The sequence below is a fragment of the Carya illinoinensis genome, chromosome 11 (genome assembly GCF_018687715.1).
Source record: "Carya illinoinensis cultivar Pawnee chromosome 11, C.illinoinensisPawnee_v1, whole genome shotgun sequence".
NCBI lineage: Eukaryota > Viridiplantae > Streptophyta > Magnoliopsida > Fagales > Juglandaceae > Carya > Carya illinoinensis.
The window spans coordinates 41,043,665-41,064,142 of record NC_056762.1 but is presented as its reverse complement, the minus strand read 5'-3'; the positions used below and the strand labels follow the sequence as shown (position 1 = coordinate 41,064,142).

The window sequence follows — 20,478 nt, the reverse complement described above, 5'->3', positions numbered from 1 at the left end:
TTATTATTAAAGAAGTAATTTATTCTTAAATAAATCTTATATTTATTTATTTATTTTAAAATAATTACGCTGCATTTATAATCTGCAACTATCATTTCACTATTATTTTTCCGGATAAACATACTGTTTGTTTCCGTAAAACAAATATGCTTTACCCGACAGAATCCTACACCTTTTCTCTCTCTCTCTCTCTCTATCGATCAAGTAAATAGTAAATACTTTGTTTCTCGAGTCTATATAAAATCCAATGGCGACGGTGCCAGCAGTGGCCGCGAATGGAGTGAAGATAGGGATGGCATCACAGGCATACCTGGAAAGCAAGGCGGTGAAGGACGCGAGGGTTTTGATCTCAGACCTCTGCCGCCAGTTCTACACTCTTGGATGGGTCTCGGGGACTGGTGGCAGCATCACCATCAAAGTCCATGATGATTCCATCCCTAAGCCCCACCAGCTCATCGTCATGTCCCCCTCAGGTGCTTGCTTCTCTCAATCTTCTGTTTGTTTGTTTTTCTGAGAATACGTTGTTCAAGCCCAGTGCACATTCGTTCTTCCGTTACTGGATTTCAAAGGGGATATGTACTCCGTTTTGGTTGTCTGATTTATTCTTAGTTTGCGTTTGTGTGTTCTTTTGAGTCGTTAAAATTGGTGGTATCGTCCCTCTTCGTTAAAAAAGAAGTGTTCTTTTGAGTTGTTTGGCTTTTTGGTCTACTTTTTTTTATGTATGTGTTGATTGTGGATAACACAACTTAGTCTATGAGTATTTTAATTTTTGAATATTGATCATACGAGCTCAATAATTTGTGGTGTGTAACATGGGTAGGTGTTCAGAAGGAGAGAATGGTGCCAGAGGATATGTATGTGTTATCTCCAGATGGGTCTATCTTGTCGCAGCCATCTCCTAAACCATATCCACATAAGCCTCCTAAATGTTCTGATTGTGGTCCTCTTTTCTTGAAGGTATTAAAAGTCTGTTCTTTGTAACTTTTTTCACTAACAAGCTAGTTGTTGGATTCTTTTGTTGGATATCAACAAATTAATCTGGAGACCGAGTTGCTCTAAATGCAACATGAATCTCAACTGGTTAATATGTTGTAGATCTGTATGAGCTCAACTTTAAAACTTTTTTAGAAATGATCCAACATGATCCCGATTCCCGAAGTTGTGAAGTGTTCCCCAGAAGCAGGTGCTTGACAATCCTGTGATATAAAGATTTCATCAACTTTTTCATGCACTTGAAAGCATTTTGCAATGGTGATCAAATTTTTGTTAAGCTGATTTCTAATCCTTTTTATTTTTTCCTGTTTGTGATTTCTTTAACCTAGGCATATGAGATGTGTAATGCTGGAGCTGTTATCCACAGTCATGGAATTGAATCTTGTCTTGTAACAATGATTAATCCATTATCAAAAGAGTTTCGAGTAAGTTTTTATTATTGGCACATGTTAGCGAAAAGTACCTTCTTTTTATTTTAAATCTGGCTACTATTTTCTAAAGTGGCTAACCCCTTTATCATACACTGCCACTCTTGTCTACAGCTTTTGGTTGCCTTGTTTTTCTGTTCATGCTTTCTGGTACAATGTGCAGATCACTCACATGGAAATGATAAAAGGAATCAAAGGGCATGGTTACTATGATGAACTTGTGGTCCCAATAATAGAGAACACTGCTTATGAATTTGAGCTCACAGAATCTCTTGCTAAAGCTGTATGTTTTGTTATACATTTCACTCATCATTTTGACTCTATTTCCCTTTCATATAAATGTTGAATGGCACATTCTACTCTGAGAGAGAGAGAGAGAGAGAGAGAGAGAGAGAGAGAGAGAGAATTGGTATCTGCACAAACTATAACCACGTATGTATTTTCCCGCATGATTTCATTTGATCATCTTTTGTGATGGATGCTTACTCCGATAACCTTCCTAATTGTTGTTATACTGTAATATACAATGATATGTTTGGACCTTTCTTTATATAGCGTAATATTATTAACTTTCCTTCATGTATTTTAGATTGAAGCCTACCCCAAAACAACAGCTGTTCTTGTTCGTAATCATGGCATATATATATGGGGAGATTCATGGATCAGTGCAAAAACTCAGGTTTGTTTTATCTAAGGAAGATGTGGATCAAATTAGTTGTACTGAGTGCTCAATATGCTCTAATTTCGGTCAATGTAAATTGTTAATGATAAGACTCTGGTATTTTCATGGGTGCTTTTGGAAACTTGTTTAATCCGAAACTCCGTTTTCTTCTTGCCACTGTTGATTATTCATTATTTTGCTTCCTGGAATTTGTATGTTTATCTATCCGGGTAAAGAAAAACATAAAGATGTTGTCAACTGCCCAAATGAGTAATGATAGAAGAAATCATTTGGGTAGGAGAATCAAGGATCCATGTTGTGTTGCTTTGTGAAAACTCCTATAGAACAATAATATGTTGATGCACTAAACAGATTATACAACTTTACACCATAAAATAATATGTGGCTTTACTCTCTGCTTCCTTTCCATTTAGATTCTTTTGCTAACAGTTCTTTCAGAATTTAATACTAAATTTTTATACAGACTCAAAGTTACCATATTTTTAACCTACCAAGGCTCATATTTACTGTCCATCAAATTTCAAACTAAAATCACGGAACCATATGGATATGCTTGAGTCATGGATAGATACTTAAAACCAAAATCACAGAAGAATGTTGTTTTCAAATACCTTCTTGCAGTTTTCCAGTTTTCATTTGTTTCTTTTTTAAAGTTGTTCACTTGTTGCACTTTCTTCATTGGGTTTGTGCCTTTATGTTCTCCTGCAATTCACTTGTAGCATATGCATAGCCTGCATTACAACTACGCTCAGTCCATGGTTTGCACCTACATTGTTTTATGAGTATTCTTTCTCTCTACATATTGCTGTGAACACCAAAGCAATTCACTTATACCAAATTGCTAGATCAGAGCCATGAGTGATGTATAACCTGTATCTATATGTGTATGGATTAAAGCCACATGGACCCAGCTGCATGTATATCAATATCTAGGACCCAATTCTCATCAAATCATCTTTATTATCTCTCTAGAGTTCATTTGATATGCTATCTTTTAAATGTCTGGCTTTCCTTGCAGGCAGAATGTTATCATTATCTTTTTGATGCTGCTATCAAGCTTCATCAACTGGGGTTGGACTGGTCTACTCCAAACCATGGCCCCATTCGGAATGTTAAAGGATATTTAGGGAATGGTGCATCTGCAAGCATACCTGTGAAAGCAGTGGCTGATGAAACTCATGGAATTGAGCCATTGCGAGTGAGTTTATGAAATGTTCTTCCTTTTCCTGGAAATCATGGGATCCTAGACCAATTAGCAATATTCTTTCACATCATGTATTTTTTTTTTTTAATTTTTGGGGAAATGCTCTTTCTAGCCTTCAATTAATAAGCATTCAACAATTTAATACTTTGCACCTTCAACTACTAACATCGAAATATTGAACCCTCCTACTTATAACAAACTGACAAATAGCACCCTCATCCAATCTTAACTATTAAGATGAATGAAAAATAGGTGAAGATAAGTGATGTCACACAACCTTGAAACTTTTTGGTCATTTGGAAATGTAATGTGTCAGTGATGGTAGTTGGGTTGTAAATTGTAAAACTCCTATTAGTTGGAGGGTAAAAGGTGTATTTTCCTCAATTTTTCTTTTTATATTTGTTGTGCTTATAAAAATTATTTTTCATTTATTTGGGTTGCAGCATTGCATTGTTCTTGACATCGAAGGGACTACAACTCCTATATCCTTTGTTTCTGATGTTCTGTTTCCATATGCTCGTGACAATGTTGGGAGGCATCTATCTGCAACATATGATACTGCAGAAACCCAAGATGATATTAAATTGTTGCGCTCCCAAGTGAGACATTTGTTTGGGTGTTTCGAATTGATAATGGTGCTTCTGGAATAATTTACATGTTTGCATGACATTTAGCTTTTTGATTGGTGTTGCTAGTGGCAAGAAAATATGGATTGCTTGATAAATTTCCTCTTAAAAGTGAATGCTGTAAATATTTTCCTTTTTTGTTTCGCTAGTAACTTTGTGATGTTAAAAAGCCTAATTTGCTTTTAAAAAAATTATAAAAAAAAAAAAAAAACATAATTGACGAAGTTACAAAGGATGCCAACCTGGTCCTGCCAAAAATTTCATTCATGGTCCGAGAACTGAAAATTTGAGGAGGTGAGTCCTATTTTTATGATAAACCAGCTATCTGACAATGCATTCCTACGGTCAAATAATACACATACCCCTTTCCTTCTAGATCCACTGAAGATTCAAAAAAAAAAAAAAAAAAACGCTAGAAGCTGCAAACATGACTCTCAAAAGATTGACTCCTGTTATTGCGTGGGCTATCCTACTGACCCCAATAAAATTAGATTTACATATCCAAAAATAGATTCAATCCCTTTACTTATCAAAAAAAAGAAAAAAGATTCAATCCCCATTAATTAACCTTCGTGCTACTGGTTTTTTTTTCATGAGTAACCTTTCTGCTACTGGTTGTTGTAACAATTACTTCAGTCAACTTATGAAAACCCAGATGAAGAATAGATAACAAGGTGATGAAATAATAGATAATCAGATTTAAAATTGTTCGGACTCAATTGGTTGTTTACTATTTACTATTCAAACAAAAGATAGTGAATTTTAATGAAAAGTTGCATCCGTATGAATCATATTTGAAAGGAGAATTAACTACTAGGTGCAAATAATCTTTAGGGGCCATCGGATTAGGGGATTTTCCCTTTGAATTACCTGAGGTGCACTTGCGGGGAACTCCTTACTAAGGGCCTGTGCACCCTTGGGATTAGTCAAGACGATATTCCCAGGCACCCAATGCCTTTTCTATGGACCATTGGCTCCCATTCTGTGATAGACTGTTCCTGTGAAGAGATCTTGAGAGGAAATCCCCCTTAGTGCTTACCAGGAGTTGTAGTTTTTTTTTTTTTTTTTTTTTTTATAAGTTGGAGTTGTAGAATATTAATGATACCAGTTCATGACCCGAATATTTTGCCTTTGGTAATATGAGAATCGGGACAGTTACCGAAAGAGAAAGGAAACACACACGAGGAGAAATGAAGACTTGTACCAATACATTGAGAGATCACTCAATCCCCTCAGCATCAATTTAATTGTAGAATTGTCAGTTGAGTAAGAATTTCTCTTTAGGTAGTCCTGCCAGCAAACCATTGTTGCTAATGTGGGAGGGAGGGAAGACTCAAATTAGTTTTCTTGGAGCTGTGGCATTTTTGTTAAACAGTTAGTAGAATTGACTGACTCAAAAGTTTATTTCTATGAAATGTAAATTACTCTGCATTCTTAATGCAGGTACAGGATGACCTGGACAAAGGTGTTGTGGGTGCTGTGCCCATTCCCTCTGATAATGCAGGGAAAGAAGAGGTGGTTGCTGCTTTGGTTGCTAATGTGGAAGCAATGATAAGAGCTGACAGGAAGACCACTGCCTTGAAACAACTACAAGTAAGCCAAACTGGATTAAAGAAATACGATCACTACAAAGCCCATCTTTTTGGTATTGCTGACATTAACTATGCAGGGTCGTATATGGCGTACGGGATTTGAGAATGGTGAATTGGAGGGAGTAGTTTTTGAGGATGTGCCACAAGCTTTGGAGAAGTGGCTTGCTTTAGGCATAAAGGTCTTCTACGTTCATTTCCCCTCACCGCACTTTCTTGTTTTCTTCTTCCCTTTTCATGTATGTGAATTTTAAGTTTTGAGTTTAAACTCCCAGGTTTTTTTGTTGTCATCTCTAATTGTATGCTTGTTTAATGATGTCTTTCTTCTTTTCTTCATAGCAATTATGAGAGAATGCTGCTATCCATATGACTAATTGTATTACAAACATTACACACACTCAGAAATACACTGTTAGGGACCTCGGTCTAGTCCCTAACCCTAAACACTATGGTTCTCTAGATCTGCTTCTTCCAACTATGACTGAAGAGTCTATCCTTCTTGCTTGCCCATTACGTGAGTACTTGAACTTGAGTGATGAGATTTGGTGAATATGGATGATTTGTGTTGTGGTTGTGAATTGGGATCTTGATGGAATGAATATGGTGTATGGCATGATGATGGCCGAATGGTGGGATGTCACTATGGGATTGGCGCCACTTGATGATAATTAGATCTAGGGTTTATGGTAGGCGCCCCTTGGGTGGTATTTTGGCAAATTTGAAAGTGAGGCTAGAGTTTAAGGTTTCCTAAAATATAGGAAATCCTTATGGAGGCTAGGGTTTTGGGTAGGAATCATGGAGACACTAGATCTAGGTTAGATCTAGGGTTTTATGATGAAAGGAATTAGATCTAGGATAATTGAAGGATGTATGGAAGCTAATATAGTGTTTGGATGGTAGGAAAGTGAAGGGAAAAGGCCAACAAAGCTAGATCTTCTTGGAAAAGTAGATCTAGTGTGTTGGAATGGTGAATCTATCAAGGAAATGGATGGAGGCGTATTGTATAATGGAATTTGCAATAAGAATAATGCAAACAACAAATAAATAACAAGATTGCAACTCAATAATGGAAAAGGAAAACAAACTTGCTCATAAGATTGATAAATGAAACAACACCCATCCACAAACATCAAGGTGTTGAATCTCTATTTGGGATTCACACAGGTTGCACCCAAATAGCCCAAGTACCAAGCACCGAAAGAGATCTCAAGAACAAATAATCCATCCACAAAGGAATTTGCCAAAAGATGCCAGATATGGGGCTATGGTGGCCTATTTATAGGCTTACAAGGTGGAAACTCCAAATAATACTAGAATAAGGAAATAACTCCTAATAGTACTAGAATAAGGAAATAATATAAAATAATTAAATAATTCTGGCCTTGCCTTGGTGCTGGACCGTGCTAAAAATGGCCCATGGCATGGGCCTGGCTAGGCTTAGTCAGACCGCATGGCCAGTGCCATGGGCGTTGGCTGGTCAGGCCGCATGGCTGATGGGCAGCACGCATGGCCTGCATGCTGGTCAAGTTGTTGGGCATGCTGGCTGACCAGGTGGGTCTGCCTGGTGGGCGTGCTGGCCTGCCTGGTGGCCTGCTCATGCGCCAGGCCTGGCATGGCCTGCGCACTGTGCAGGCTGGCTTGGTTCTACGTGTGCACTGGGCAAGCCTTCTTGGCCTGCATGCGCACGCTGGCTAGGCTGGGCTGGGCTGGCAGACCAGCCCACTAACCTCGCCAACATGTTGCTGCATGCTATGCGGCACGCAAGGTAGGCCAACAGCCTCGCTGGCATGTTGAGGCATGCTGGCCGTGCTGGCTGCTGCGGCATGAGCATATCAGTGGCTCGTCAGTGGTGCTGACTAGGCATGTCAGTGGACGTGTCGAGGTTTGGCCTGGGGCCACTCTCCTAGAGGATCTAACATACATACTCATGCTCTCACGTGATAAAAAATGTGAGAGGGAACCCATTAAAGCAATTATCTAGCTTTCTACACAACGCCTTGTGGCCATTATTTAGTAAATTTGAGCACTCAACTGAGTGCTGATGAAAGGACCAATGACATTTGGAAGAGAGGTTGATTGTATCTGTTCCACGATCTTATTTTTGGTTTGATTGCTTCCCTTTGGGAGGGAAAGAAATTTTAGAAGCCAGCCAGTGATATTTGTTGACTCTGAATATCTACAAGTTCAATGCATCTCCAGTCAAAACTATCACTCTTTTTCTATTTAATGAGCCAGTTGTTGGATCAAATATTTCATTAAGTGTGCAATGCTCGTAATCTTAGCCTACCCTTGTCCCTCCCACCCAAGGGTTTTAGGGATGCTACCCTTCCATGAACAAATGTCTTTGTAGAATCATACTCGACTTCCTTTAGGAATATGATCTTTATTGAGAAAAAAACTCGTTGGTTCTGAAATAAGTCATTTTCTTTGGAAGACATCGCTACTTGAATAACAAATAGATGCAATTTCTTGAATGCATCTGATATGTATACATTTTCTTTGAAAGTTTATCATGTTTCTATCTTGTGCAACAGGTGTATATATACTCCAGCGGTAGCAGGTTGGCACAAAGGCTCCTATTTGGAAATACTAGCTACGGAGATCTAAGAAAGTATCTGTCTGGATTTTTTGACACCGCAGTGGGGTAAGTTCAAAAAGTTATATAATGCCTCTGAAACCATGAAACCATTGCTTTTAGTACTCAGAAAGTCCCTTCTTGACTCCTCTCTCTCTCTCTCAGAAATAAAAAGGAAACACACAGTTATGTTGAAATCTCAGAATCCATTGGAGTGGATAAGCCATCAGAGATTCTATTTATTACAGATGTTTATCAAGAAGCTGTAGCTGCAAAGGCGGCAGGTAATTAGCTATTTACATTGTGAAGAAATATAAAAGTAATAAAACTATTATTACTCTTATTTTTGGATTGTCACACGCTCATAAATGCCCATGTTTTCTGTTCTTATTTTTTTAAGGAATGAAAATCTCATTTTTATAAAAATCCCATCATTGAAAGGCAAACTATTTTGTGTTCAGGCTTTCTGAGAAATGCTCATTTTCACAACAATTATATACACAAGTGACGTTGCAAGAGTGGTTTCATCTTGCATCTATAATATATATATTTGGTTCTTCATATTCATCCTGGGGAACTTATAATAGGAAATTAACGTTGGTTGCAATTACTTACAAAACTTATTACTCATGTTTATATCCATGTTAGAAACGGAATGACATTGTTTTTCCTACTAAATTTTAACACAAATGCATGTTGTAGGTTTGGAGGTGATGGTTTCCATCCGGCCAGGAAACGGACCTCTTCCAGAGAATCATGGATTCAAAACAATCAAATCATTCTCAGGAATCTGAAAGCAGACTTGTGGTTCTGTAATCATATGAAATGTGACGATTACCATGTATTTCAAGTCTATACATAAATTGCTCGTTCTTGTTCTATATAGATATATATATATAAATAAAGGAGGCAATGTTTCTGTGCTTTGCTGCTTTCCTCGCTTGGTCTATGTTGCAATGAATGCTTTGCCTGAATTTTTGCATTTTAAATCAAAAGTGAATTCTCAACTCGACTAATTAATTAGATGTGACCTTCCCGGTGCAAAACCTCCATCTATGTTACCAAGAAACATTTTGAGTTCTATCGGCTGAGTTTGTAATATGGTGATGGACGTTAACATGCTCAATTGAAATAACGACCATAATATAATATTCCTTAGGACAGTGGAAAAACGACTAAAAAGAAATGGAAAAATTAAATTCTATGAAAGGTAAGAATAAAAGGGGAAAACAAACGAAAAATAGGCTATTGACATGTTCACCAATGTCTTCAAAACGTTTATCAAATTGCAATTTGCAATTGGAGGGAGAGACATCAATAAGGTTGTCCCAACAAAAAATATTGACCATTCAACATTGTAAAATGAACCCTTCAATTGCTTGAATATTGTAAATTAAGTAATTCTATCTACAGTCATAAAATGTGTAAGAGTCATGCAGTCGCTTTGAAAAAAATAATGTGTACTATTAAAATATTAATTTTTTTATACAAATCATATATTTATATATTTTTTTCAAAATAATTACATAACACTCACACATTAATAAAAACAAATACAACTATCATTTATCTAATTATAGGAAAACGATTTAGAAGCTAGCTTGGTCCAAGTTTCTGGTCAAAGCGACTACAAAGGAGGCTTAAATATCTAAATGAAATATCAAGCATTTGCCACATGATAACATACTCAACTTGCATTAAAAATATCTGTGTATTGTCAGTTTCTTTTGGCCCCCACCAACTATTGGTCCTGTCCATTTACAATGACTCATTAAAATGGTATTATTAATAATGAAGGAAAAGAAAAGGTCTTCACAGTGTCTCCGCTTTTGTTGATTAAATCAGAGTACTCTATTTTTCTTCCTTTTTCAAACATCATAATCACCACTTCCGACTTTCTGCTCCTGTGTCTTAATCTTTAGTCGGTTCCACAATTTCCTTGAAAAAGTAAGAATGGTTAAAAGGAAAAACAATTCGCACTACGATTAAAGGGTAGTCTTTTTGCTGGTACTCTGCAACTCATGTGGTCGAGTTAAAAGCAAATGTTTTGAGTGTATCTTTAGACTCAAAAGAAAAGGCTTAAAATGTCAATAAAAGCTTCTACTGTAAAGCCATGCACATACACGTCTTTCTTTTTAAGATGTTACAACCATAAATAAATTATATAAAAATAAATTTACAAACTGACGTGTTTCATCTAATTCTTCAGATTTATTTTATAATAAAAATAACTTTATAATACATCAAATCATATTAATTTGTAAGATTATTTTGTGTAAACGTTAAGAGTATTTCTCGTTTCTAAAACAACCAACACAAACTATATAGTATGCAAATCGTAAATGCTAAACTTGACCTCAGACTCTGTTTCTGCATTCTCTCGCAGCCACGGTTTTAAAACCATGTCACCAAAACCATAGCAACCTGTGGGAGGGTTTTGCCTTGACCAAACAACAGGGACAAAAAAAAAAAATGGCCAACAGTATTTTTTTGGTGCTGAATTTGAGACTAGATTATATATTAGGATAGGTCATTTTCAAATAGAATATCTTTCTTGGGGAACTCTAACAACACCTGAAGGTGGAAATGGATCGATTGGTTGAGTTATTGAGAACAGCATCTTACATTATCCAATAATTGAAAAAGTTTAAATGGTATGAAAATATAGAAAAAAAAAATCAATTTGCAAAGCCGCATTACAGTTGCCTTTGGTGAGTGAGATAGGACATTCAAATTTGCCTTTGGTGATAGGTTCGTGAGTGAAGAGGGCCCCAGAAGGCTAGAAAGTAGAAAGGCCTTCCCCAAGTTGACTCCCATCCTTAAAAGTACCAGAGTTTCAGTAAATACTACTACAACTATATAAGATAGGACTTCTTTTTTCGATTCTTTCCTATGCAGTCTGCTTTGCCAAAGAAGCAACAGAAATTTTCATTTCCCAGGCATCATCATCCCTTATGATCCCATAATCCTCAATCTCCAGACAAACACGCACATAAACATTCTTGAAACAATTTTTATATTCACGAGTGCTTAAAGCTAAAATAATGCTAGTGGGTTAAGTGAAATTTGAATTTACAGTTCATATGTACACACAGGTCTGCTTGAGAGAGAGAGAGAGAGAGAGAGAGAGAGAGAGAGAGAGAGAGAGAGAGAGAGAGAGAGATGTTCTTTAGGAGATAAAAGCCCTTTTGTTGATCAAGCAAACCCGGACGCGGAACATATAAAAGGCTATAGTTTATGTAATTCTCTCGTGACAATGTTTGATGGAAACTCATCCATGGAATATTAGAGCAAAAAAGAAATAATCCACCTGAACAAAATCTATCCACTCTTGATGGTTCCTAATAGGGATAATATAAGCATGACAGCAAAAAAATAAAATAAAATGAAACCAGAGTAAAACGAAGACCGTCATCATTCTATGAAAAAGAGGGATGAAATTGTACAATTAAAAAGCAAGATGTCTGCTTGTCACTGAGATTCTGAGAACCATCCTAAACCCGCCATGAATCCCTCCTTTTAAACTGTAACACCCTTCATACAAGACCTCTCTCGATCAGGAAGAAGACCCTGAAACTCTTGGCGAAGTCACGGGAAACAAAGGCAAAAGCTGTGGCTCGGAATCTCTTGGCGTCGTCATCGGCGACGGATGCAAGTAGAACTTTTTCTCCGCGATGGCCTTCTCCTCCTCCGATGAGCTTCCCAGAGACGGCGAGGAGGATTTGTCAAACGGGTCTTCTCCATTCAATGGGGTCACAGGGCTAAGAGCAAGTGAAGGAAAGTCGAGCAGGCTTGGAGAGAGAATCTCCGGCATGCGCGGCGAGAACCCGGGGTTCTGAGCAAAGTTCGGCATCAAGGTGTTGATCATGAGGCTGTTCTTGAGGTTGTTCCTCCTCTCGTAGAGCTTGAACCCTTGTTGCTTCTTTTGTGCAGTCCTGATAGGTGGTATGCTATGGTTCTTGGACGGAGCTTGTGATGGATCTTGGTTCGGCCTCGGCGATGGTTTGGGGGTCTCCGATGAGCCCGTGAGCATTTGGACAACTTGTTTGAAGGTAGAGGTGTCCGCTTGAACAAAAGTCGTTGGGTAGGGGTTGGAGTCAGATCTGGGGATGGCCTTTGGGGTGAGAGGCGGGGTGGGGTTTTGGAGCCCATTGCTGTTGCTGCTGCACGCACTGTTGATGACATTGCTGGTTGGGGAGTTTATGGGAAATGGGTTCTCTCTTTCTTGGGGTTTTGAGGTTTTTTCCATTGATGGGTCCGTCTCCAACACCCCCGAGAAAGAGAGAGAGAGAGAGAGAGAGAGAGAGAGAAAAAGAGAGACACAATTAGGGCGGGGGGGGGTTGATTTGGGTGGGAGAAGGAGGGGTGGAAGAGTGAAAAACAAGGTTTGATGGGGAAAGGTTGCTTATTTGCTGTGCTTTTTGTTTTTGTGTGCGCTGCTCATCTCTCATGCGTCTTGGAGACCTTGGTTTCTATATTATAGTCTCTATCAGTGAAGAAAATTTGCATTGCCTTTTTGGGTGGGTGTTGGAGTTGATTGGCCAGAGAGAAAATGCACACCGGTTTTGGGAATTTGATCAAGAATAAAGGGTATTGGTTGAATTAGGAATTTATTTGGCCATCAGCATCTGTGCCAAAATTTATCAAATTCATCTCTCCATGTTTGTATGTACAAGTGGCATTGACTTCAGAGCCCTGGCTGCAGAGACTCCTGTGTGCGTATTTTGTGTGTGTCTGTGATGGGATTGGAGAGTGTGAATAAAAAGTATTTAGATCAGATTCAGAACGCCCATTCATTCATATACAGTTATGCACATTCAACGCGCGTCTATCACACGTGCGGACCAGCCGAGGCAATGTGGCTGAGGTGGCATGCAGCCTTCCTCCATTAGGGTTGGCTGGCCTAATTCCAGTGATTGATGGAACCTTAACAGTTACCAGTAACCGCACTCATAAAGTGCATTAATAAGTCAAAATTCATCAAGCAAATTGGTCAATCTACAGTGATCAAAGCATCTTGAATATCTTACTTCCGTTTTTCACGTGAAAATGACCGAAGTTTTTTCTTTTTCTAACCATTCTTTTTACTCAGCTAAAAGTGGAATTGTCAATAAGGTTTTGTTTGTTTTTATTTAGGTGGAGAGATGAATTGAAATTAAAATTAGAAGTTAAATAAAATATTATTAGATTATTTTTTTAATATTATTTTTATTTTAAAATTTAAAAAAATTAAATTTTTTATTTTATTTTATATAAAAATTTAAAAAAATTATAATGATGAAATAAGTTGAATTGAGATAAAATAATTTTAGAAAACAAATCACGTTTAAAGCACCTCTACATTAGAACCAAGACGATCGAGAGCATTAGCATTGACTTGTGCATAATTGTAATTACATTTGAGTAAAAAAGGACATTCAAATGGCCAAACTCAATCAATTTCATTCCAACATTGAAATTATTATTTTTCGTTATTTTCAAGGTTTCCTTAGAATCCACACGTTGAAAAAGATAGTGACCATTTGGGGGAGGGAGAAAATAACAATTAAAAATGTTATTGCCTAGAGCTATATATAGTTCCCTACATTTTTGTAGAACAACTGGAGCAAAGGTCCATTTTGATTGATATATGGCTAAGCCAATGTAAAGTATTTTTGACACATCTTATCCAATTTTTAAAATTATATATGCAGTCACTTTTTTGTACTCCTTGTATACTTCATTAATGTGATTGGTTGCATTATTTTTTTATAGTATAAAATTAATGTTTTGACTATAGGTGAAAACTGATTCATTCAGTTCATTTTTTGGAAAAAACTGAAACTCAATCGATATCCAAGAAACAAGGATAGAACCAGATGGTAAAGGGGGAGGGGGAGGAATTAAATCGAAATGAGGCCGTTTCAGTCTCAATACATTTAAAACGACGCTGTTTCACTTAACGGCATCGTTTTATTTAAAATATATATAATAAAAAAATGCAAGATATATATTCAATTGATTCGGTGGTTTGGTCTAGACTCAAACCAGGACCGAATCAGCCGATACCAGTTTTGACTTAATTCTAGCGCCAACCGACCGATTCTACACTAGTTTCGGTCGGTTCTATGTTCCGACAACCGGTCTAAGTTGGTGCTATCGATTTTACGACTTCTTGTATAGTCATAGTTTTGGCTAGTCACATCAATGTAGTACTGTACTATCAATATATAAAAATGGCTTTATGTACATATATTATATATAGTGACCAATTAATTATTACTTTAATGGCATTCAAATTAAACATATATGAATTAGTACTACTGTTCTTTTAAGGACAATGATCATGAGTAAGTGAATGAATTCGGTTCCAAACGTACGAGTGGTGTGGGCAGCGAGAGAGAGCAATGGTCGATCGGATTCTAATTCTCAACTCGATCTCTCTCAAATATGTCTAATCCATTTCCTTATAAGATGCTGTTGTTCGGAATCCACATTATATATTGGGTGGTTCATAATTTTGATCACACGTACAAATTAAATGGTATTGCAGAAAAGCATGCAATAAAGGCGAAAGAGAACCAAATTCTTAATAGCATTATATTAGGCAGAAAGAGGATGCCCATGACACAATACATGATGTTGAGCTGCTCCATGAGGAATTCCTACGTCATAATCATATTCATTCTGGTCTCGATTGTGGTCTCCCTCCCTAACATATATATTCCATCAACCATGTAAGATATTCATTAGTTTTTTTTTTTTTTTTGTCTCAATTAGTCTTGTAGTTTAATTTATAAGAGATCAAGATGCTCAAAAGATTCTATGATGGAAAATAAGTGCATCTTATTATTATTATAAAAAAAAAAAAAGATTTTCACGATGGAAATTGAAACACGTAGCCTCATTCACTTTTATAAAATTTTCCATCTCATCCTATCTTATCTCATATTATCATTATAGCATTTTCAAATTTTCACACAAAATAAAATAAATAATTCAACTTTTTCAAATTCTAATACAAAAATAATATTAAAAAAATATATTCTAATAATATTTCTTTCAATTTTTAACTTTAATCTTAACTCATCTCATTTCATATTTGAAAACAAGCGTAAAAAATCTTGTAGTCAAGTACATGATACTGATCATATTGAATTAGCAGGATCATTACAAGAAAAATTATCATTTGTGATGAATTATATGTTATTTACAAATTTGCAAAATCCAACATGCATGAAACAAGTACTGCTACCTATTATCCTACATGATCATGAGCTTTCTATTGCATGAAAATGCTATATGTTGTTGATAAAAACTTAAAAAAAAAAATAAAACTTAATTTTTTATGAATTTTTTTTAAATAATAAAATAAATCTGATAAATAAATTAATGGAATCACATGTAATAAAATGCTAACGCCAGGGGTGGCTTTCTAACGCCTGATTTTAGTGTTCCAATGTCAAACATATACTCATCAATGATCTTTTGCTAGCCAGACAGTAACCTTACATGTTATCCTGTCGCTGTAACATATATATGTACACAGCTTAATTTGTTTCCTACTCTCTCTCTCTCTCTCTCTCTCTCTCTCTCTCTCTCTCTCTCTCTCTCTCTCTCTCTCAACACAGGGATTTCTTACTTTTTCATGACATGCCTCGGATCCTCCAGCCCTCGATCGTAACCATGCAAATACGCAAATTAAATCTTGGAGATTGGGCTTTTTTTTCTTTTTCTTTTTTTTTCCCAATAATGTTTTCCTCTTCTTGTCCCATTGTTTGGATCACGCACAACGTCTATATATATATATAAATAATATTGTTTCAAAGTGATCGTTTGATACGAAAAATACTATGTGATATATATATATATATATATATATATTAAAAGCTTCAAGCGACAATAGTATATATTATATTTTTATTTAGTTAATTATTTCTTATTTGAAAAACTGATCTTTATAATTATAAACATAAAAATTACTTTATTATTTCAATAATATATATGTTAGATCGATCATCATGTGTAAAAAAATAAATAAATTTACGAATATAACTTTTCATCTTCATTAATGACATTGGAATGGCCGGGACGTGATATATCATCTACTACAATTTGACAAAATTCGGAGTAATCGATCGTATTTAGTGCAATATATAGGCTTGATCAACTGGTATTGTGCATTATTATTGCATTGAATAATCTAAAATAGATCAACTAGTGTGGACCAAGGTAACTATTTACGTTTATTCCTGTCACAAACTTTATATTTCAAATAATAATAAAGTAAGTCTTACATCATGTACTGCATTTATTTTCTCACAAAATTGCTTAAATTTTGAACGACATGGTAAGTATCATGTGTACATCAGTGCTGCTAACTGGTTCATCGACATGCACTCTATGATCATGAGTCGTGACTCCTTCCTCACTCCGACCATGAAGCATAGGAGCTTAGATAATTAATAATTAATAATAATAATAATAATAATAATAATAGCTAAAGCTAGTCTGGGGATGGATCGATGGCCGGCTTGACTATTAATTAAGGCCTTAAATTAATAATGCAATAATAATAACGGGGTGGCATTTTGGTAGGTTTCATGGTCGTGTATACTGAGAGGGATGGTACGTACGTGACAACTTTTGCGTAGAATTCTAATTACTTTGATTTTTCTGACTTTGTAGGGTCCGCCAACACTATATATAATATTATCTCACCGTCACAGGCGCCGGTCTTTAGTTAATGTTAGGCACATGCATGCATGTTTTGTCCCCAAAACCCTCCAGTACTTTTACTTAATTCCAAACACATGCAGGCCTAGCTAGCTAGCTAGCTTTCATTTTCCATATAAATATATGAATTAACTAAACAATTTAGTCTAAATTAAGATCATGAGATTTTCAACTTATGACCTAGGCTTATGTATATAATTTAATTCAATTCATCAAGTATTCATGTACTCATGCATCCATCGTGTATTTATAAAAGAGAATTTCTATGGATACAAATAGATTATTTAAAATAAATTTATAAATTAATGTACTTTCATAAAATTCTTTACATTTAATTTATAATAAAAAATAATTTTACAATCTAATGTACGACAGTAACCCATTATGAGTAAAGTATTTTCCTTTATAAAATCATGTTAAAAGTTATAATTACCATGATCTTTCATTATTATAATAGAATACGGCATCCATGCAACTTTATCATACACGACTCAAACCCAACTCGTGCGATGAACCTGCATCCATGATGGCCGGGGATCGAACAGGAGATCGATCCACCTGATCACTTGCGGGCGTTTGTAGCACCATGAGCTGCCATGGCCAGGAGTTTGACCATTCGATCGATGGCTTAATTTCTTGCATGCTCTCTCTGCACACGGCCGACGCATTAAGGTAACGGACCCCTCCCCGACGAATAAAACGAAGAGATGGTATGTGATACTTCGAGACATGATCATAATTTATGCGGTAAGCATCACATATATAATTTAATTGTCACGTTAGTTTGTATATATATAAAAACATTAAAATTACTTATAAGACCCTTAAAAAGGCACCCTGTCATATATTTTATCATTATATTTCTCTCTCTCTCTCTCTCTCTCTCTCTCTCTCTCTCTCTCTCTAGTTATTTATACGAAATATTAATAGGAATAAGATCATTTTTAATTCTAAGATTAATGCCCGACCCAGTACTACGACGTTAGAGTTCTTGACCAAAGAAAGGATGATGGTCATTTTTTACAATATTCTGTCGATCGATGTGCTAACCCCATGATAACAGCAAATGATTTTTATCTCACATGATACTCGATTAATTTGGAATTCAAAATCTCAAAAAAAAAAAAAAAAAAAAAAAGAAGACATTTGCCTGGCCTCACGAGTCTCGTCGAATGCAATTTCAGCCTCCTCCCATTTCATTCTGATCGATCTCCTCCGACAGCATCACCAACTCATGAACTCCAAAGGCTTCAATTAATCATGTTGGGTCCCCAAATTCAGGATATGTACAGTAAGCCTCCTCTCTCTCTAGTGTCAGTTGCTGACATAACAGCCACGTCCACTGCATGGTTGTAAAACTATTAGAAAGTACTGATTAATGTGCCAACATGACAATATATATTATTACGTACTCTCCTAGCTAGCTAGATAAGATGGTTTGTATTTTCTATATATTTTTCTTAAATATAAGATGCTATAGGGTGTAAGTATTTTATCTTCGTGTCTTTCCCTCGCCCCCACTTAAATTTGCATCTTTCCCGGCTCTCCCATGTGCAGATGATCATCATGGACAGAGATGACCATTCTGGCCTAATGCTATCCATAAATATATAGGAGTAGGGCTTTTGAATGTTGTCTGGATCCCAACATTCTGATAAAGAAAGGTGGAAGACCTTGACTTGGTGTCCTTCGGTAGAATGCCAGAGGCATATCTTTGATTGTTTTTAGACAACTAGACCTGTCCCTGGATAAAAGATCAAGTACTGTTTTTTACAGGCAACAATTAAACTACAATTATGGATCACCAACTGCCCTTACTCCAAAAAAAAAAAAAAAAAAAACAAACAAACAAACAATTCAATGAGAAACATTAAGGTGTTTTCACTTTTCAGGAATCTCAGAGGTAAAAGTGGGACTAAATGCTTCACTCACTGAAAGGCTGAAACTTCTGCCAACTTCACTCATCGATCACTTAAACCCCTTTTCAGGACCTTAATTTTGTGAGAATTGAGAAATTTTCTATTGGCAGTAACAATTATATATAGGTAGTGTTTGGGATGAGAGAAATCTTCCTAAACCTGAAACATGTATACAAACTTGCCAAATGTAGTTAAATTTCCGAGAATCTTATTTCAATTCTGTGTCATTGAGAATCTATTTAAGTTCTAAAATATATTAAAAGAAATGACGTACCCATTTCAAATCCCTAGCATTGATATTATTTTATTTGGTTTTGAAAAATTATATTCTCAAATAGTCGATTAGCACACCTAATTAAGTATTTACATTGCATATATAATTTGATTTATAATATAAATTTTAAAATTTGAATATTACAAATCAAATCAAATCTTACCATTTAAATGATATAAATGGTGTACTCTATATACTGACTTAAAAATATGTGATTGTATGTCAAATCCTTTAAAAAAAAAAAGACTCGACGGATAATTAAAAAAAAAAACTTATCTGAAAAAATGATAATTATAATCGTGAGTATGCAAGTACTATACAATCACTTTTATAAAAAGAGGCCAAGAGAAAAAAAATATATATATATATATTTATGTGAAGAGTAAATTTAATGTTCACACAGAGAGAGCAGTAAGAGGTTCTTTTTTTTTTTTTTGGTTTTGAAACTGATTCATTCATTGAACTAAGTTAACACATAGTTTGAAGACAGTGGGGAGTTTCCTCCAAATCCACCATACACTTGATCTAATCTAATCTAATCAGAGCATTTTTACCAAGTGAGCGAACTATTACCTTTGGGATGGTGGGTCGGGTCGGGTGACCACTTTTTGTCCACTTTACAGAGGTTCATGAATTGCTTACCCACTGCTTGACAGACACTATAGTCTATAGCTGTCTCTGTCTCTATTTTATTTATATATATATATATATATATATATATATATATATATATATTTTTTAATTTTTAAGTCAAAGAGTTTTGAGTCTTGGCAAAGAAACCCCCAACTCCTACATGTGAGTTTGAAAGGCTGCCGAGCATGATGGCTTTGGCAACTGGGTGGAATATAACTTTAATATCAAACGGGTCAAACACACCCTTTCTCTCTCTCCAATTGTATATATTTTTTCTCAAAAGAAATTATTAACTATTTAAGAAAAAGGAATAATCTAAAGAGGATAAGGTTAATTTTTTATTTTTTTATTTATTTATGTTGTTCTTTGTATACTATCGAATAATCCAAAGCAGACAAGTTAAATGAACCTTAAGCGCTGTTTCATTACTTAATAACTCCAAATGGAGAGTCAAAAAAAGACAGCTAAGATTTATTTTTATTTTTCGAGCAATCACAAAAAATACTTTTTTTTTGAGAAAATCACAAAAAATACTTATTCACTTGACCCATAATAATAATAATAATAATAATCATTTAAGGAGAGTCAACTTTGTTCCATATTATTTATTAAAAAAGAAATGATAGTTATAGTAATAAGTACATTTTGAAAAAAGTAAATAAATACTAGACCCATATGAAAAAATAAAATAAAATAATAATAGATCTAACTTTTTTTTAAATGACTATATGGTGCTTGCGCACTCTATATGTAACATTACTCTCTCGGAAATCTTGCAAACGTAACATGTCGCATGGGGCTTGGTATTTTAGTCTCAGACTTATAGAAGAATCAAGCATA

At 35.5% G+C, this 20,478-nt stretch overlaps 2 protein-coding genes across 4 annotated transcripts; one reads left to right on the top strand and one right to left on the bottom strand.

Annotated features, from left to right (window-relative positions):
• The first annotated feature begins 149 nt into the window (after positions 1–149).
• LOC122281741 (probable bifunctional methylthioribulose-1-phosphate dehydratase/enolase-phosphatase E1) lies at positions 150–9,021 on the top strand. 3 transcript variants are annotated; one of them, XM_043093493.1, is made up of 12 exons: positions 153–473; positions 821–957; positions 1,323–1,418; positions 1,585–1,704; positions 2,011–2,100; positions 3,122–3,301; positions 3,751–3,906; positions 5,377–5,526; positions 5,603–5,761; positions 8,057–8,166; positions 8,263–8,381; positions 8,800–9,021. In XM_043093493.1, the coding sequence occupies exons 1-12, from the start codon at positions 248–250 to the stop codon at positions 8,889–8,891; spliced, it is 1,635 nt and encodes a 544-aa protein (XP_042949427.1). In that variant the 5' UTR covers positions 153–247; the 3' UTR covers positions 8,892–9,021. The 3 variants fall into 3 exon arrangements, with proteins under 3 accessions (XP_042949430.1, XP_042949427.1, XP_042949429.1); XM_043093495.1 differs by having other exon boundaries at positions 156–473; positions 5,603–5,704; XM_043093496.1 differs by lacking the exon at positions 1,585–1,704 and having other exon boundaries at positions 150–473.
• A 2,473-nt stretch (positions 9,022–11,494) lies between these two features.
• Positions 11,495–12,656, bottom strand: LOC122280444 (VQ motif-containing protein 4-like). Its single transcript, XM_043091344.1, has one exon. The coding sequence runs from the start codon at positions 12,344–12,346 to the stop codon at positions 11,654–11,656; it is 693 nt and encodes a 230-aa protein (XP_042947278.1). The 5' UTR covers positions 12,347–12,656; the 3' UTR covers positions 11,495–11,653.
• Between the last annotated feature and the right edge of the window lie 7,822 nt (positions 12,657–20,478).

Coding starts and splice junctions, on each gene's coding strand:
- LOC122280444 (XM_043091344.1), bottom strand. CDS start 12,346: ATGGAAAAAACCTCAAAACCCCAAGAAAGAGAGAACCCATTTCCCATA.
- LOC122281741 (XM_043093493.1), top strand. CDS start 248: ATGGCGACGGTGCCAGCAGTGGCCGCGAATGGAGTGAAGATAGGGATG. Junction 1,705..2,010: donor CAGAATCTCTTGCTAAAGCT/GTATGTTTTGTT, acceptor CATGTATTTTAG/ATTGAAGCCTACCCCAAAAC. Junction 3,302..3,750: donor ATGGAATTGAGCCATTGCGA/GTGAGTTTATGA, acceptor TTTGGGTTGCAG/CATTGCATTGTTCTTGACAT.